General features: G+C 39.6%; 1 protein-coding gene across 13 annotated transcripts in view; it reads right to left on the bottom strand.

The window, feature by feature from the left end:
• The window catches only part of LOC126298875 (tetratricopeptide repeat protein 39B-like), a 335246-nt gene that overhangs the window by 33621 nt on the left and 288373 nt on the right, over positions 1–13252 (bottom strand). For all 13 annotated transcript variants that reach the window (XM_049990399.1, XM_049990392.1, XM_049990398.1 and 10 more), the window contains one exon: positions 11829–11928. In XM_049990399.1, coding sequence (XP_049846356.1) covers positions 11829–11928 — 100 coding nt within the window. The remainder of the gene's footprint in view (positions 1–11828; positions 11929–13252) is intronic.

The following is a 13252-nucleotide window of genomic DNA, read 5'->3' as shown; positions in this document are numbered from 1 at the left end:
GTAAACAAGACAGCACCACATATGCTTATCCCATATGTCAGTTTATTTGGTTACATGATAAACTGTTTGGGGCTAGCAAATCTACTTTTAAATATTCAACATTTTGTGAAGTTTGGACTTAGTTTCTTTCAAATTTCAACATGTCTTTCATAGAAAATCCAACTTCAGTCAGCATTCTCTTGCCTACTACCTGTCTGCTTCCATTGAGGGTTAAGGCCTTGACATGTGTACAGGTATCTACATTACATTGAAGGTGCATATTTTGTAGTAGTTTCAGTACTACCTTATGGTGGCAGACCTATACAATACCATGTGCACATGGCAGAACAAATTCAAAATTTTTAATTTTGGACATTGGGCACTTATGGCTGTTATCCATTGAACTGTTCACACATAAACAAATGAAACATAAGAGGTGGGGGACATTCAAGTATGTGCATGAACATTTTCCAGACCATAGGTATGCAAGTTGTTTGTCTGCAAAGCACATAACATAGTGAACTATCGATCCTGTTATCAACTGCTGCAAAAAGCCACACAATTCTTTAATATTAATGCTGTATTAAATTTTGCTAAGGCATAGTGGCAACCTAGTGGAAATAATTCACAAAATTCAACAGACTTCCAGGGTTGCATTGATGGGCATATTACTGTAGTACTGATTCTTGAGAATCCAGAATCACAGTGCTATTGAACCAGTGTGAACTCTGATCATACCAGACAGTCATACAACAACTTCTTGTATGTTCATCTTTATGATTGATGCTCTGCAGGACTTCAGATGTTCACTTAAGTAAGAAAATGAAACAAACACTTGTAGCCATCATTTAAATATTATTTTATTATATTGCAACCAGTTCCGGTGACTTGATACACCATCTTCAGGCCTTAATTGGTGCTGAGGGGATGAACTCCTACACTAGATCCCATCAGTGGCAAACAACTATGAACTAGCTGCCATAGAATACTGTGGAAGTGGTGATGTGTCTGTTGGTTGTAGGCACAACATTGCTTTTACTGTATTCTGGGGGAGCAATTTAATAGATATCGGCCGCTGATGGGATCGTTTGTATGGTTGAAATGCTCCCCCTCAGTGTCATTTAAGGCACGAAGATGGTGCATCGAGTCACCACAGGTGCTTGCAATATAATAAAATAGCATCAACATGACTGCGGGTGTTTTAATTTTATTACATATAATACAATAGTCTTATAACTTGTGAACAAGGTAGGAGTAAGCAGTGAATTGGTTTCTTCAATTTTGGCGGAGCATATGCACTTGTGAAGAATGAATGTGAAATTTTTACCATGGCTGTCAACAATGGTGGAACCAAAACCAAACATCCACCTGCAAACTGCTTGAGAGAACAAACACAGGCACCAAATACCTGATTCTGGTGTTGCTGCTGGACACTGATTTAGACAGTCTGGCTGTTAATACAGTGCTGCCACCAAGGTACAGTGGCATCTGGTGGGCCTTTCCACTCTCAGCTACGTACAAGGCATATGCCCACAACACAACACTTCTCACGTGTTTATGCCTGAGTGCTTCACTTAACTTTCATACCTGTACTTTGCTGTAACAATTCTGATTAAATTTCTCAACTATTTTATTCTTTCTGATTGTGATCAACTCACTCACTGTAGACCTGTTTGTACAGTAAACATTTACTGGCTATGAGACACTTTACCTAACATTGTTACTGGCTATTGCTAGTTATATTGCTGTGTGTGCTGTTATCAACATTCAAAGTTACACTTTGTTCAGTAAAACTGTATTCATATAGGAACAAAAAAGTAGTAATGAAGACGTTTGTATTCCTTACATTGTAATAGATCAAGACTGATCAAGATGTACTAAACTTTTTTGAAGAGGAATTCCATTAATAAGAGTTGCATTGCCAGCTACTGATGCAATTGAACCATACACAAACACCACAGCTACATCAGGAGAACCTGCTGTTTCTACCAAGGTTTTCTTCATTTAATGAGACCAACAAAGTCTGAGACTTACAGCCACTCTTTTTGATGATATTTTGCACGGTTGAAGTATTAAGTTCTGAGCTACCACATGCCTTTTTCTAGGCTGTGATTGACTCACGGAGCTATCACCTCTTAAGGATTTGTTTTTCTGATATAAACTGACACAATGAAGTCAGATAACTGTGATGAAGCAAGCATCATGTAGAAACCAAGACTGATGCCAAGTTGAGGGCCAAAAATGTAGTAGGAAGCAGAGGTTATGACTGCAAGTAATGTGAACCAGTACTAATAGCATAGTGAGGTACCTGCTGTATTTGAGGGTCTGTGTAGACAGGCTTCAGTAACAAGATACAAACTTCTGATCCACCTGCTGGGTCAGATAAGTATTTCCTGCACATATGCCAACAGGTGTCTCCATGTAACATGTTTGCTGCAATCCATGAAGCTGAATTATCTGGTACACATACACTATTGCAATAACACACTGAGTAGGTTTCGTATAAATTCAATTTCTCCTACTCTGTTCAACCAGCCCATTTGGGTGATAGTGACTGGTGTGCACCAGGTCAGGGGCAGGGGAGGGGGGAAGGGAGGGACAGGACAGGTGTGTATCTGTCCCAACAGCTGGTGGGGAATGGGGCATCATTCAGGGACTTTATTTCATGTAGTGATGGGATTTCCAAAGCTAGAGGCATCCATTTTGCCTTGTTATGTTCCATGTAGTGGTCTAGGCATGGCAGGCATACTGTGGAGGCAGAGGCTGCACTCATCTGGGAGGCAGTAGCCTTGATCTGGGCTGGCTGGGAGGCATAGTTGGCAGTTGTCTCCATCTCAGGTGGCTTTTTATGCCATGATGAGGTCATGCCATGAGCATCAGCAAGTTGTTGCAGCCACAGCCAATTTTGATGTCGCTCAAGGTGCTCTTCTCTGGCCATGCTTCTCCAACTCCCCTCCCAACTCATGAACAGTGACAACCCCCTTGAGTCCAGAGCCCGGACTACAGACACTGTACAGTTGTAAGGGCATGGCTACCATGATGGAGCTCACATGGTTGTGTAAAAAAAGATCAAAATTGGCATGGTGCTTGTGCTCATGCTGCAGCTTGGTTGGACTTCTGCCATACATGAGGGTGGAATGACGTGTATCAGGGAAGCAAGTCAGGATTTCCTCAGAGGTCACAATTTTTATACTGTTCATTTGAGTTTTAAAAGTTCTGACTAACCTCTCTGCTTCTGACACAAATGCAGGGTGAAAAGGAGCAGTGGTCAGATGTTTTATACTATCCTTTTGGAAAAAGGAGTGGAATTCAGTCTATGATATTATCAATGCCACTTTGTTTATATTTTGATGAAGAAGTGAGATATTAGATATGTCACTGCTAGTAGAGCCTTAAGTTGTCATTCTAATTCTTTAGAAACCCATTAAACACAGAAATTTTGCTAAACGCTTTCTCCAAAAATTATTTTGAGCAGTTAGTTCAGGAGCCTACATCAAGTGTAAATGGTTGCAGTAACATACAAGATCTCTTGACAACAAACAATCCTGAACAAGTAGTGTGTGTCATGATGGATAAAAGGATTAATGATGAAAAGGTCATTGTAGTGGGACTGAATACCACAACATCCATATCCATTAAAAATAATTGTGAAATGCTCCCTTTGTCAGAAAAGTTCCAGGATGTTTTTTATTTCTGAGTATGCAAGACAAAAAGGAATTTTTTTTTAATGTTACCAGGTATATGTGTGTCTTTGAAATGACCTTGGCCGTGCTTCCACACAAACTCACTAGGTGGCAGGGCTGGGCTTAACAATACACATTTTTTGGGTTCTTGGTGCATTACTTACAGTGACACGATGGACTGGATGATGACTGTGAGCAATGAGTGAACATAGAGTTTTGTATTAAGTTCAGGAAAACCCCTTGTGAAACATGGGCAATGACTAGGCAAGACTACGGGGGTGAGGCATTTTCAAGAGGTCATTTTTTTGAGTGGCACAAAAGATTTTGTGAATGCAGAAATTCAGTGCAAGAGGATCCCAGAGCTGGCAGCCCATCTACAGCACATACTGATGTGAATGTTGAGAGTGTAAGGCACTTATTGCAAGAAGACCATCATGCAGCTGTGCGAGCAACATGGGAAGAACTTAATATGAATCATGATGTGTGTCATGAGATTTCATGCATAGATTTAGGGAAATGGAAACTTAATGCAAAACCCATCCTTCACACACTAACAGACAAACATAATCACTGGATACAGCCAGAAGTAATCACACATTTCAGTCAAAGATTATTGCTACAAGTACGGCCCTCACACGTAGCATCAAAGTGATGAATGGCACAGCCCTGGATCACCAGTCTTGAAAAAAAAGTCAGATGGCAATGTTCGAGAACAAGATATGTTGATCACATTCTTTGATAGTAAACAATTAGTTCACCATGAGTATATCCCTCCATGTCACACAGTGAACCAAACTCTTTACAGCGAAGTCATGAAACGTTTGCAACAAGCAATTTGACTTCACCACCCTGATTTGTGGCATTCTCAGGACTGGGACTTACTGCATGCCACTGCAAGACCCCATACTGCTTTATCTGTTTATCTGGCCAGACATTTTGTTATTGCCATCCCACACCCATCATATTCACCTGACCTCTCGCCTTGTGATTTTTTTCTTGTTTCCATGAGTGAAAAGGCGACTGAAAGGAAAGCTTCATCAGGATATCACAGACATCCAACAGGCTATGACAAATAATCTTATAAACATTGCAGCTGAAAATTTCTTTGCTTGTTTCCAATAACTTCAGAAACATTGGCAACTGTGTATAGATAGTCAAGGGGACTACTTTGATAGGAACTAGGATCATTATTTGTGGTTAGTGCAACTTTCTATTTATTTAAAACCTGTCCTGCAACTTTTCTGACAACTAGATTATATGTATTTAAAAAAAAAAAAAGCAGATAAAATTTATTTGACCTCTTCCTAAGAGACAGTCTTCATTATTTCCAAACTAACTATGTACGTTTAGATCAGACGTGGCTTAAATTCAAAGAATTAATATTGTTGGCAATTAAAGGATTCACAGCAAAGAAATTAATAAGAAAAAGAACAGATCCTCTATAGAAAAAGAAAATTGGGCCAGGGCGCTATTGCAGAAGCAACGAAAAAAGAATGCCAGAGTTAAAAGAATGCAAAATATCAATTGATGACATATCAATTGATGATGTTTTACAGAAGCTCAAAATTTACCAATGGACTTCAATGTATGATGTCTTTAATAGGGTCAATAATGAAACACTGTCAAAATCATTTAGAAAATCCAAAGCGATTCTGATCATATGTAAAGTACACCAGTGACAAGTCACAATCAATACCTTGACTGCACAGTAGCAGTGGCAACTACAGAATCATTAAAGCAGTTACCAAACAAGATTTTCTGAAATTCTTTTATCAAAGATGATGCAGTAAATACTTCAGAATTCAAATGAAGAACAACAGTCAACACAAATAACTTGGATGTAGATACCCTTTGTGCAGCAAAACAACTGAAGTCAATAAAGGCAAGTCCTTTGGTCCAGCCTGAATAATAATTAGGTTCCTTTCGAAGTATACTGATGTAATAGTTCCATATTTAACTATCTTATCCAATGACCCGCTTGAGGAACGATCCATGCCTAAGGACTGGCAACATGCACGGATCACACCAAATAGAAGTAATCCACTGAATTATACATCCATATCACGGACATCAATTTGCAGTAAGATTTTGGCACATAAAAAATAATACAAAATTAAAAAAATCTATTCACACGTAGTCTGCATGGATTCAGAAAAATATCATTCTTGTGGCAAAAAAAAAAGAAAGAAACTGGCCATTTATTTACATAAAGTGATTAGTGCTATTGACAGAGGAACTCAAGTTGATTCCATATTTTTAGATTTCCAGAAGACTTTTGACACTGTTCGTCACAGTGAATTCTAGTCAAATTGTGCACTCATGAAGTATCATCTCAGTTGTGTTACTGGATACATGATTTCCCATTAGAAAGGACATAATTCACAGCTATTGATGGGAAGTCACCGAGTAACACAGAAGTGATAACTGGCATTCTCAAGAAAGTATTGTAGGTGCCCCTGCTGTTTCTAATCTACATAAACTATCTGGAAGACACTGAACAGTCCTCAGATTGTTTGAAAGTGATGCTGTTGTTTACCTCTAGCAAAGTCAGAATATCAGTAAGAAATAAAAAATGATTTAGACAAGATATATGTACGGTATGTGAAGTGGCAGTTGATCCTAAACAATAAAAAGTGTTAAGTCCTCCACATGACTATTGAAAAGAATCTGTTAAATTTCAGTTACATGATAAATAGTACAAATTTAAAGGTTGTTGAATCAACTAAATACCTAGGGATTACAATTATGAACAATTTAAATTGGAACCATCACAAAGAAAATGTTGCGGGGGAAGGCAAACCAAAGACTGTGTTTTACTGGCAGAACACTTGGAAGATGCAGCAGATCTACTAAAGTGACTGCCTACATTACATTTTTTCATCCTCTTCTGGAGTATTGCTGCATGGTGAGTATTGCTGCATGGTGTAGGATCCTTACCACATAGGATTGACAGTGGACATCAAAAAAGTTCAATGAAGGGCAGCCCATTTTGTAACATTGTGAGATAGTGGAGAGGGTCATGGATACAATACACGAGCTAGGGTTATTCATTGCACCAAGATCTTTTCACAAAACTTAAATCACAAACTTTCTCCACTGGATGTGAAAATATTTTGTTGACTCCCACCTACATAAGAAAATGATTGTAATAAAATAAGAGACATCTGAGCTCAAAGAGAAAGATTTAGACATTCTTCTTTTCCCACCATTTGTATCTGAGAGTGGAATGATTGAGAAATAGCCCAAAAGTGGTTCTGTAAATCCTCACGAAACACTCAGACGTGAATTGTAAAGCAACAATGTAGATTCTTTCATGCCCTGTTCTCAACCCCCTCCATCAATTATATTACTGCCAAAGGAGATTGTAAAAATGGAGCTCCACATGTTACACGTTCTAAGAGTGGTAGTATACATTCCATCGAATCAGAGAACAGCCCCAGTAACGTAAATAGAAAATGACACACCATGTGTTTGGCAATGTACATTCCACTGAATCCAAACCACTGACATTTGTGACTTCAATAGCATCAAGTGAGAGCTCATTGGAGGGCCGGATGGAGGTCTGTTGTGTTTTCTGATGAAACTGGTCCTGCCTCAGTGCCAGTGATGGCAGTGTGTTGGTTAGGAGGAGGCTAATTTAGGGCCTGCAACCAACCTTCATGTGTGCTAAGTAATACACACACTAGACCTATCCCTGGAGCTATGGTCTGGGGCACAATTTCTTATGAAAGCAGGAGCACTCTTGAGGTTATCCCAAGCACCCAGGCTGCAAGTTTGTATGTCAATCTGGTGATTCAACCTGTTGTGCTACCATCCATCAACAGCATTCCAGGGGGTGCTTTCCAACAGGATAATGCTTACCCACATACTGCTGCTGTAAACTAACATGACTCCACAGTGTGCCAACATGCTGCCTTGGCCTGCTTGATCACCAGATCTGTCTCCAGTTGAGCACATAAGGGACATCATTGGACAACAACTCCAGTGTCATCCACAAATAGCATTAACCATCCCTGTATTGACCAAGTGCAACAATCACGTTTACAATGGCCTATCTCGTGCTTACATTAACCTGTGATCGTGCAATGTTACTCACTTAAGTATGTTACCTAGAGAGATGCAGTCCCAAGATGTTGTTTCTCTATGTTACTTATTTTTTCCCACCCATAACTGAACCTCGATAAAAAAGTTTTATCACTAAAAGAATAAAAGAGAATAAAAGTATGAAAATGAAGAAACACATCAAAAAATAAGGCATATGGACTAAACATCAATTGGGACAAAAAAGTTAAGACTGATGGCTGGAAGGAAGATATGACAACAATATTTTCATTTGGCTTGAGTATTGGTATTAATTTAGGACATAAAACAAGACACAGAAAACAAAAGGTTTAAAATACATCAGCATATGAATCCTGTGCTTGCCGCTATGCTTTCACTCAGTGAAAGCTGTAATTAATTTGACTGGAAAAACCAAGAGACTGCCAATGGCAATACTAAATGTCAATTATAACGGCAACACTGTTAATTACAATGAGAAAAATTCAGGAGTTGACAAAGCTCTATTCTTTGATATACACAGCTGTCTCTCAGTTTTAGAATACGTTTGTTCTCAACCTGATGCAAAACTATTCTTTCAGTTCTGTCCAGTTCTCCCCTGAAGGTAATCCTATATTTGATTTATATTACAAAATGAACTGTCAGTTGATTTAGTCATGGAAAACATCCTAAAACAACATTTGAGACATCCTTTAAATTTGAGTATAAACTAATGACATATTTCCTGAATGCATATTTAATTTATGATGACAAACTTGATACTATGTTGCTTGCTGTTATATCATGTTTCAGTTCAATGAAGTTACAAATATAAAGCACAGTTTAGGGTTAATGCACTATATCTCAAGGTTTTTGGAAGCTGAAAGTAATAATGAACCAGAAAGCTCTGGTTACGTTCCTACAAAGTAGCAAAATGGAATTGTGTCCTGAAATAGCTCATTTCCCAAGGAAAAGTGTCTAGATTCACCTATTTTATGCCACGCATTAAAATGTTCAAGTGGCCACTGTCTGAAGGAAATTGGAAACAGCGGATTACAAAATTTTTGGTTCAGAAGATATTTTCCCTCTGCTTGGTGGGAGACTGCTCCCACAGGAAGTCGCTCAGTACAGGCCTAAGTTGCTTCTTCTTCTTCTTCTTCTTCCTCTCCTCCTCTCTTCAGTAGCGCTACAGCCCTTGGTTATCCTTGGCTTCTTCAACCATCTTCCAAAACATTTATTGGTTATTTGCTGCTTTTTTCCACCCTGGACTCCCATGCTGATGAGATCCACTATTATGTCATCAATCCATCTTCTTCTAAGTCTCCCTTTCTGCCTAGCTGAATGGATCCCACCTTTCATCATTTTCTTTTGGAATTCTATCTTCTGCCATTCTTCTCATGAGTCTAAGCCATCATATTCACCGTTATTTCACAAATTTTATTATGTCTCAACCTTGTATTAACACTTGTAATTCGGCATTGTAGCATATTCTCCAGCCTTCTTCCTCCCTTATTGGACCATAGATTTTGCATAGTATTTTCCACTCAAAGGTTCATAGTGCATTTTTATCACCTGTATGTGACAGCTGGGTGGGCTAGGGAGTTACCTGCATATATCAGCAGTTTTGTTTTTCTTGTAACAAGGCTATTTCTGAACTGTTGCATATTTACAAAGTAAGCTCTGCTTCCTGCTTGTATTCTTCCCATTATAGCCTTTCCAATACTGTTGTCATTTGCTATTAGGTCTCCCAAGTAGTTAAAAGGGGACACTCCTTTGAAGCATTTCCCATTGATGTTTAGGTCTTTAGGAGTTCTTGTGGCCAAAGATTGTGACATTATCATATATTTTGTTTTGTTTTTATTTATTATGAGGTCAGTTTTTAAGGATTCTGTTTCCATTGCCAAGTATGTTTCTTTGAGTGTATTGATATTGCTTCCTACTATAGGAATGTCATCAGCGTATGCACGTATCAGGCTAGTTTTGATAAATATGGTACCTCTTTTGTTGATTTTATTTACTACACAATGGTCTTGTCTCCGTCATTCTGATTACTCTTGTTAGTTTAGCACATATACCAACTTCTTCCAGTACTCTGTATAGGCCTTGCCAGTTTATGCTGTCAAAGGCTTGTTTGAAGTCAATGAATAAGAAATGCAGATCTATATCATATTCATAGAACCTTTCCATCATTTTTCTTTTCACAAATATTTGATCAGCTATTCCTCTGTTTGGTTGAAAGCCACACTACTGTTTCCCTAGTATGTCTTCTGCATACGTCTGTATCCTTTCACTTAATATAGTTATGAAGATCTTATAAGCTGTGCTTAGGAGTGTTATACTCTATAGTTTTCACATGCTTTCTGTCCCCATTCTTATAAATTGGGATTATTCCAGTTTTCTACTTATCCAGCATAGTTTCTGTTTCCCATATATCTGATATTAATGTGTGTAGTTTCTTTATTACAGCCTCACAACCAATGTTTATTAATTCAGGGATTATGCTGTCTTCCCCAGGGGCTTGATTGTTTTTTGACTCGTGCAAAGCTTGTGAGATCTCTTGTACAGTTGGCTTTCTTGCCTCATTGGCATCATTGGCTACTTCCAGCTCCACTCTTTCCTCCTGTGCAGCTGTCTCTTCGTATTCTAGGTTGATGCTTATTGTATCTTTGAAATACTCTCCCCTTCTTCTCACTATCTGTTCTTCCTCTGTTATCATTTTCCCATCTTTACTGGTCTGGTACCGCGTGCCATGGAATTTGAATCCGCGCCAGACATCATGGACGTCTAAGACCCATAGAGGTCTCTGCACCATCGTGCCATAAGCTGTGGCGGCGCACGCCTCCTGGCCCGCTTTTAGTGTGAGGGCTCCACAGTGGAACACGTGATCCCAGCGGCCAATAGCGGCGCCCCTGATAGCATACTTAAGCACTGGCCTCGCGCTCAGCCAGCAGTCTGAGATTGTGTTGCATCTCAGGACATATAGTCTCAGATAGCGTATTGACTTTGTGTTTCTATTCCAGTGGACGTGGTTGTCTTGTTTGGTTTGTTACTCTGTTGTCTGTTCTTGTTGTGTCGTAAGGTCCTCCGTTGGTCGTGTCCGTCCTCTCCTGTTGTGTTGTTCGCAGGCCACTCCGCGGGTCCTGCCATGTTTCCTTCACTACTACCTACTACCCCGCGACCCTTCCGGTCGCCATTACAACAACTGGAATATGCCATTATTCTTGGCTAGAATCTATTCTTTATTTTGCCTGCAGCATGATAGCACTATCTTATTTCACTTTCTTCCTTTAACTCTTCTAGTTCTTGAAATTTCTTCTTAGTCCACTCTCTTTTCTGTCTCTTGCACAGTCTGTTAGCTCTTCCCTTTAATTCTCTATATTGTTCCACATTATTTCTGGTTTCTCTCTGCAGCACTTTTGTTCTTGCCCTATTCTTTTCCTCTATTGCTGACTTGCAATCTTCGTCAAACCATTCCTGGGTTCTTCTGTTCCTTCAATCCTGCCCCAACTTCTGCCTACTCTTACTGTGGTCTCTTAATTGCTCAACTTTCTGCTCCATGTTAGTTGGTATTTTTCTACTTCATCGGGGATTTTCAGTGTGTCAGTATTCCATTTCATCATCTTTCCTATTCTGTTGCCATTTGTTAGGCCTAAGCCGATGGCCTGGGAGATTTCCCACAGTGGAGAACTGCTGAGGAACAGGTGCCTAGCAAAGGTTCACCTACAGACCTTGACCAGTGGGAGTGTGTAGGAGGATGATCACTTGATGCCTCAGAGGATGGAAGCACTGTGACAGGTTGAGACAGACTGTCTCTCTCTCTCTCTCTCTCTCTCTCTCTCTCTCTCTCTCTCTCTCTCTGGCAAAGACAGAGAGAGGAATCATTGGTGGCTTGTTGAAGAGCCCATCTTGAGCTCCATCTTGAGCCATAGGAAGATTGGTAAACTGCAGAAAACCCTCAGTTTGAGACTAACCCCATCAACCACTTGTCACATCACACAGTAGGTTTCCAGAAGAGATAACTATTTGTAACTTTTGAAGTCAGCAATCAAATGCTGTGCATTGTATAGGAGGCACTGATGAGCAGATCAGTGGCATACACTGTTAATTTTAATGTTGTGCAGTACTTACCAAATTAAAGGCTCCAATTCCCATACGAACACCACTCTCAAAATGAACTTTATAGGATTCATTATTCCACTTTCTAGTATGCAGAATGTTTGCACACTCTCTGAAAACAAAGAAAGAATTTTAAAAAATTAAAATGTAATGACATAATAAATATAGAGAACGGATTATGGCAATTGTAATTTCCTCATAAGCCCATAAACTTTTTGGGCATGCTACAGAGAAATGTGACGGAACAATTACTGTTCACAATGTTCATTTAGGACTCAATGGAAAATAACTGTGTGATATGCTGTTGAGAATGAGGAAGCAACAACTGAAAAACAGTTGTACAAATATAACATCAGATACTTACATAATACACTGGCTCATTTTTAAAGACTGTAGGAAAGTGTTCACGTAAAATTCTTGCATCATCAATACTGGAACTCTGTTCCAGAGTGTGGGGTTGCTTACCAGGTTGGTGTAACTGGAGACACTGTGTGTACATCAATAAGGGCAATGCACATGATCACAGGATTTTTTGGTTTATGGGAGTGTGTTTTCAAATTGACAAAGAATTTGAATTATTTAACACTCAAAGGCAGATACTAAGAAGCAGTTTAACTGATACTATTACACTAGAATAGCTCACATGAAGATAAATAAACAGTCATTTCTCACACATACCATAAATGAATAAAACAGAAAGAAATCATGACATACACTAAGTGATCAAAAGTATCCGGACACACGGCTGAAAATAACTTACAAGTTCCTGGCACCCTCCATCGGTAATGCTGGAATTCAGTATGATGTCGGCCCATACTTAGACTTAATGACAGCTTCCACTCTCGCAGGCACACATTCAATCAGGTGCTGGAAGGTTTATTGGGGAATGGCAGCCCATTCTTCACAGAGTGCTGCACTGAGAAGACGTATCAATGTTGGTTGGTGAGGCCTGCCATGAAGTCAGTGTTCCAAAACATCCCAAAGGTGTTCTATAGGATTCAGTTCAGGACTCTGTACAGGCCAGTCCATCACGGGGATGTTATTGTCACGTAACCACTCCGCCACAAACCGTGCTTTGTAAACAGTTGCTCGATCATGTTGAAAGATGCAACTGACATCCCCGAATTGATCTTCAACAGTGGGACACAAGAAGGTGCTTAAAACATTGATGTAGGCCTGCGCTGTGATATTGCCACACAAAACAACAAAAGGTACAAGCCCCCTCCATGAAGAACATGACCACACCATAACACCACCTCCTCCGAATTTTTCTGTTGGCTCTGCGCATGGTGGCAGATGACGTTCACTGGGCATTCGCCATACCCACACCCTATCATCAGATCACCACATTGAGACTGGCCAATCATCCAATATTTATGCTCCTTACACCAAGTGATGTGTGGTTTGGCATTTACCGGTTATGTGGCATATGAGTA

This window comes from Schistocerca gregaria, chromosome X (assembly GCF_023897955.1).
Source record: "Schistocerca gregaria isolate iqSchGreg1 chromosome X, iqSchGreg1.2, whole genome shotgun sequence".
Lineage (NCBI taxonomy): Eukaryota > Metazoa > Arthropoda > Insecta > Orthoptera > Acrididae > Schistocerca > Schistocerca gregaria.
This window is presented reverse-complemented; position numbering and strand designations above follow the sequence as displayed.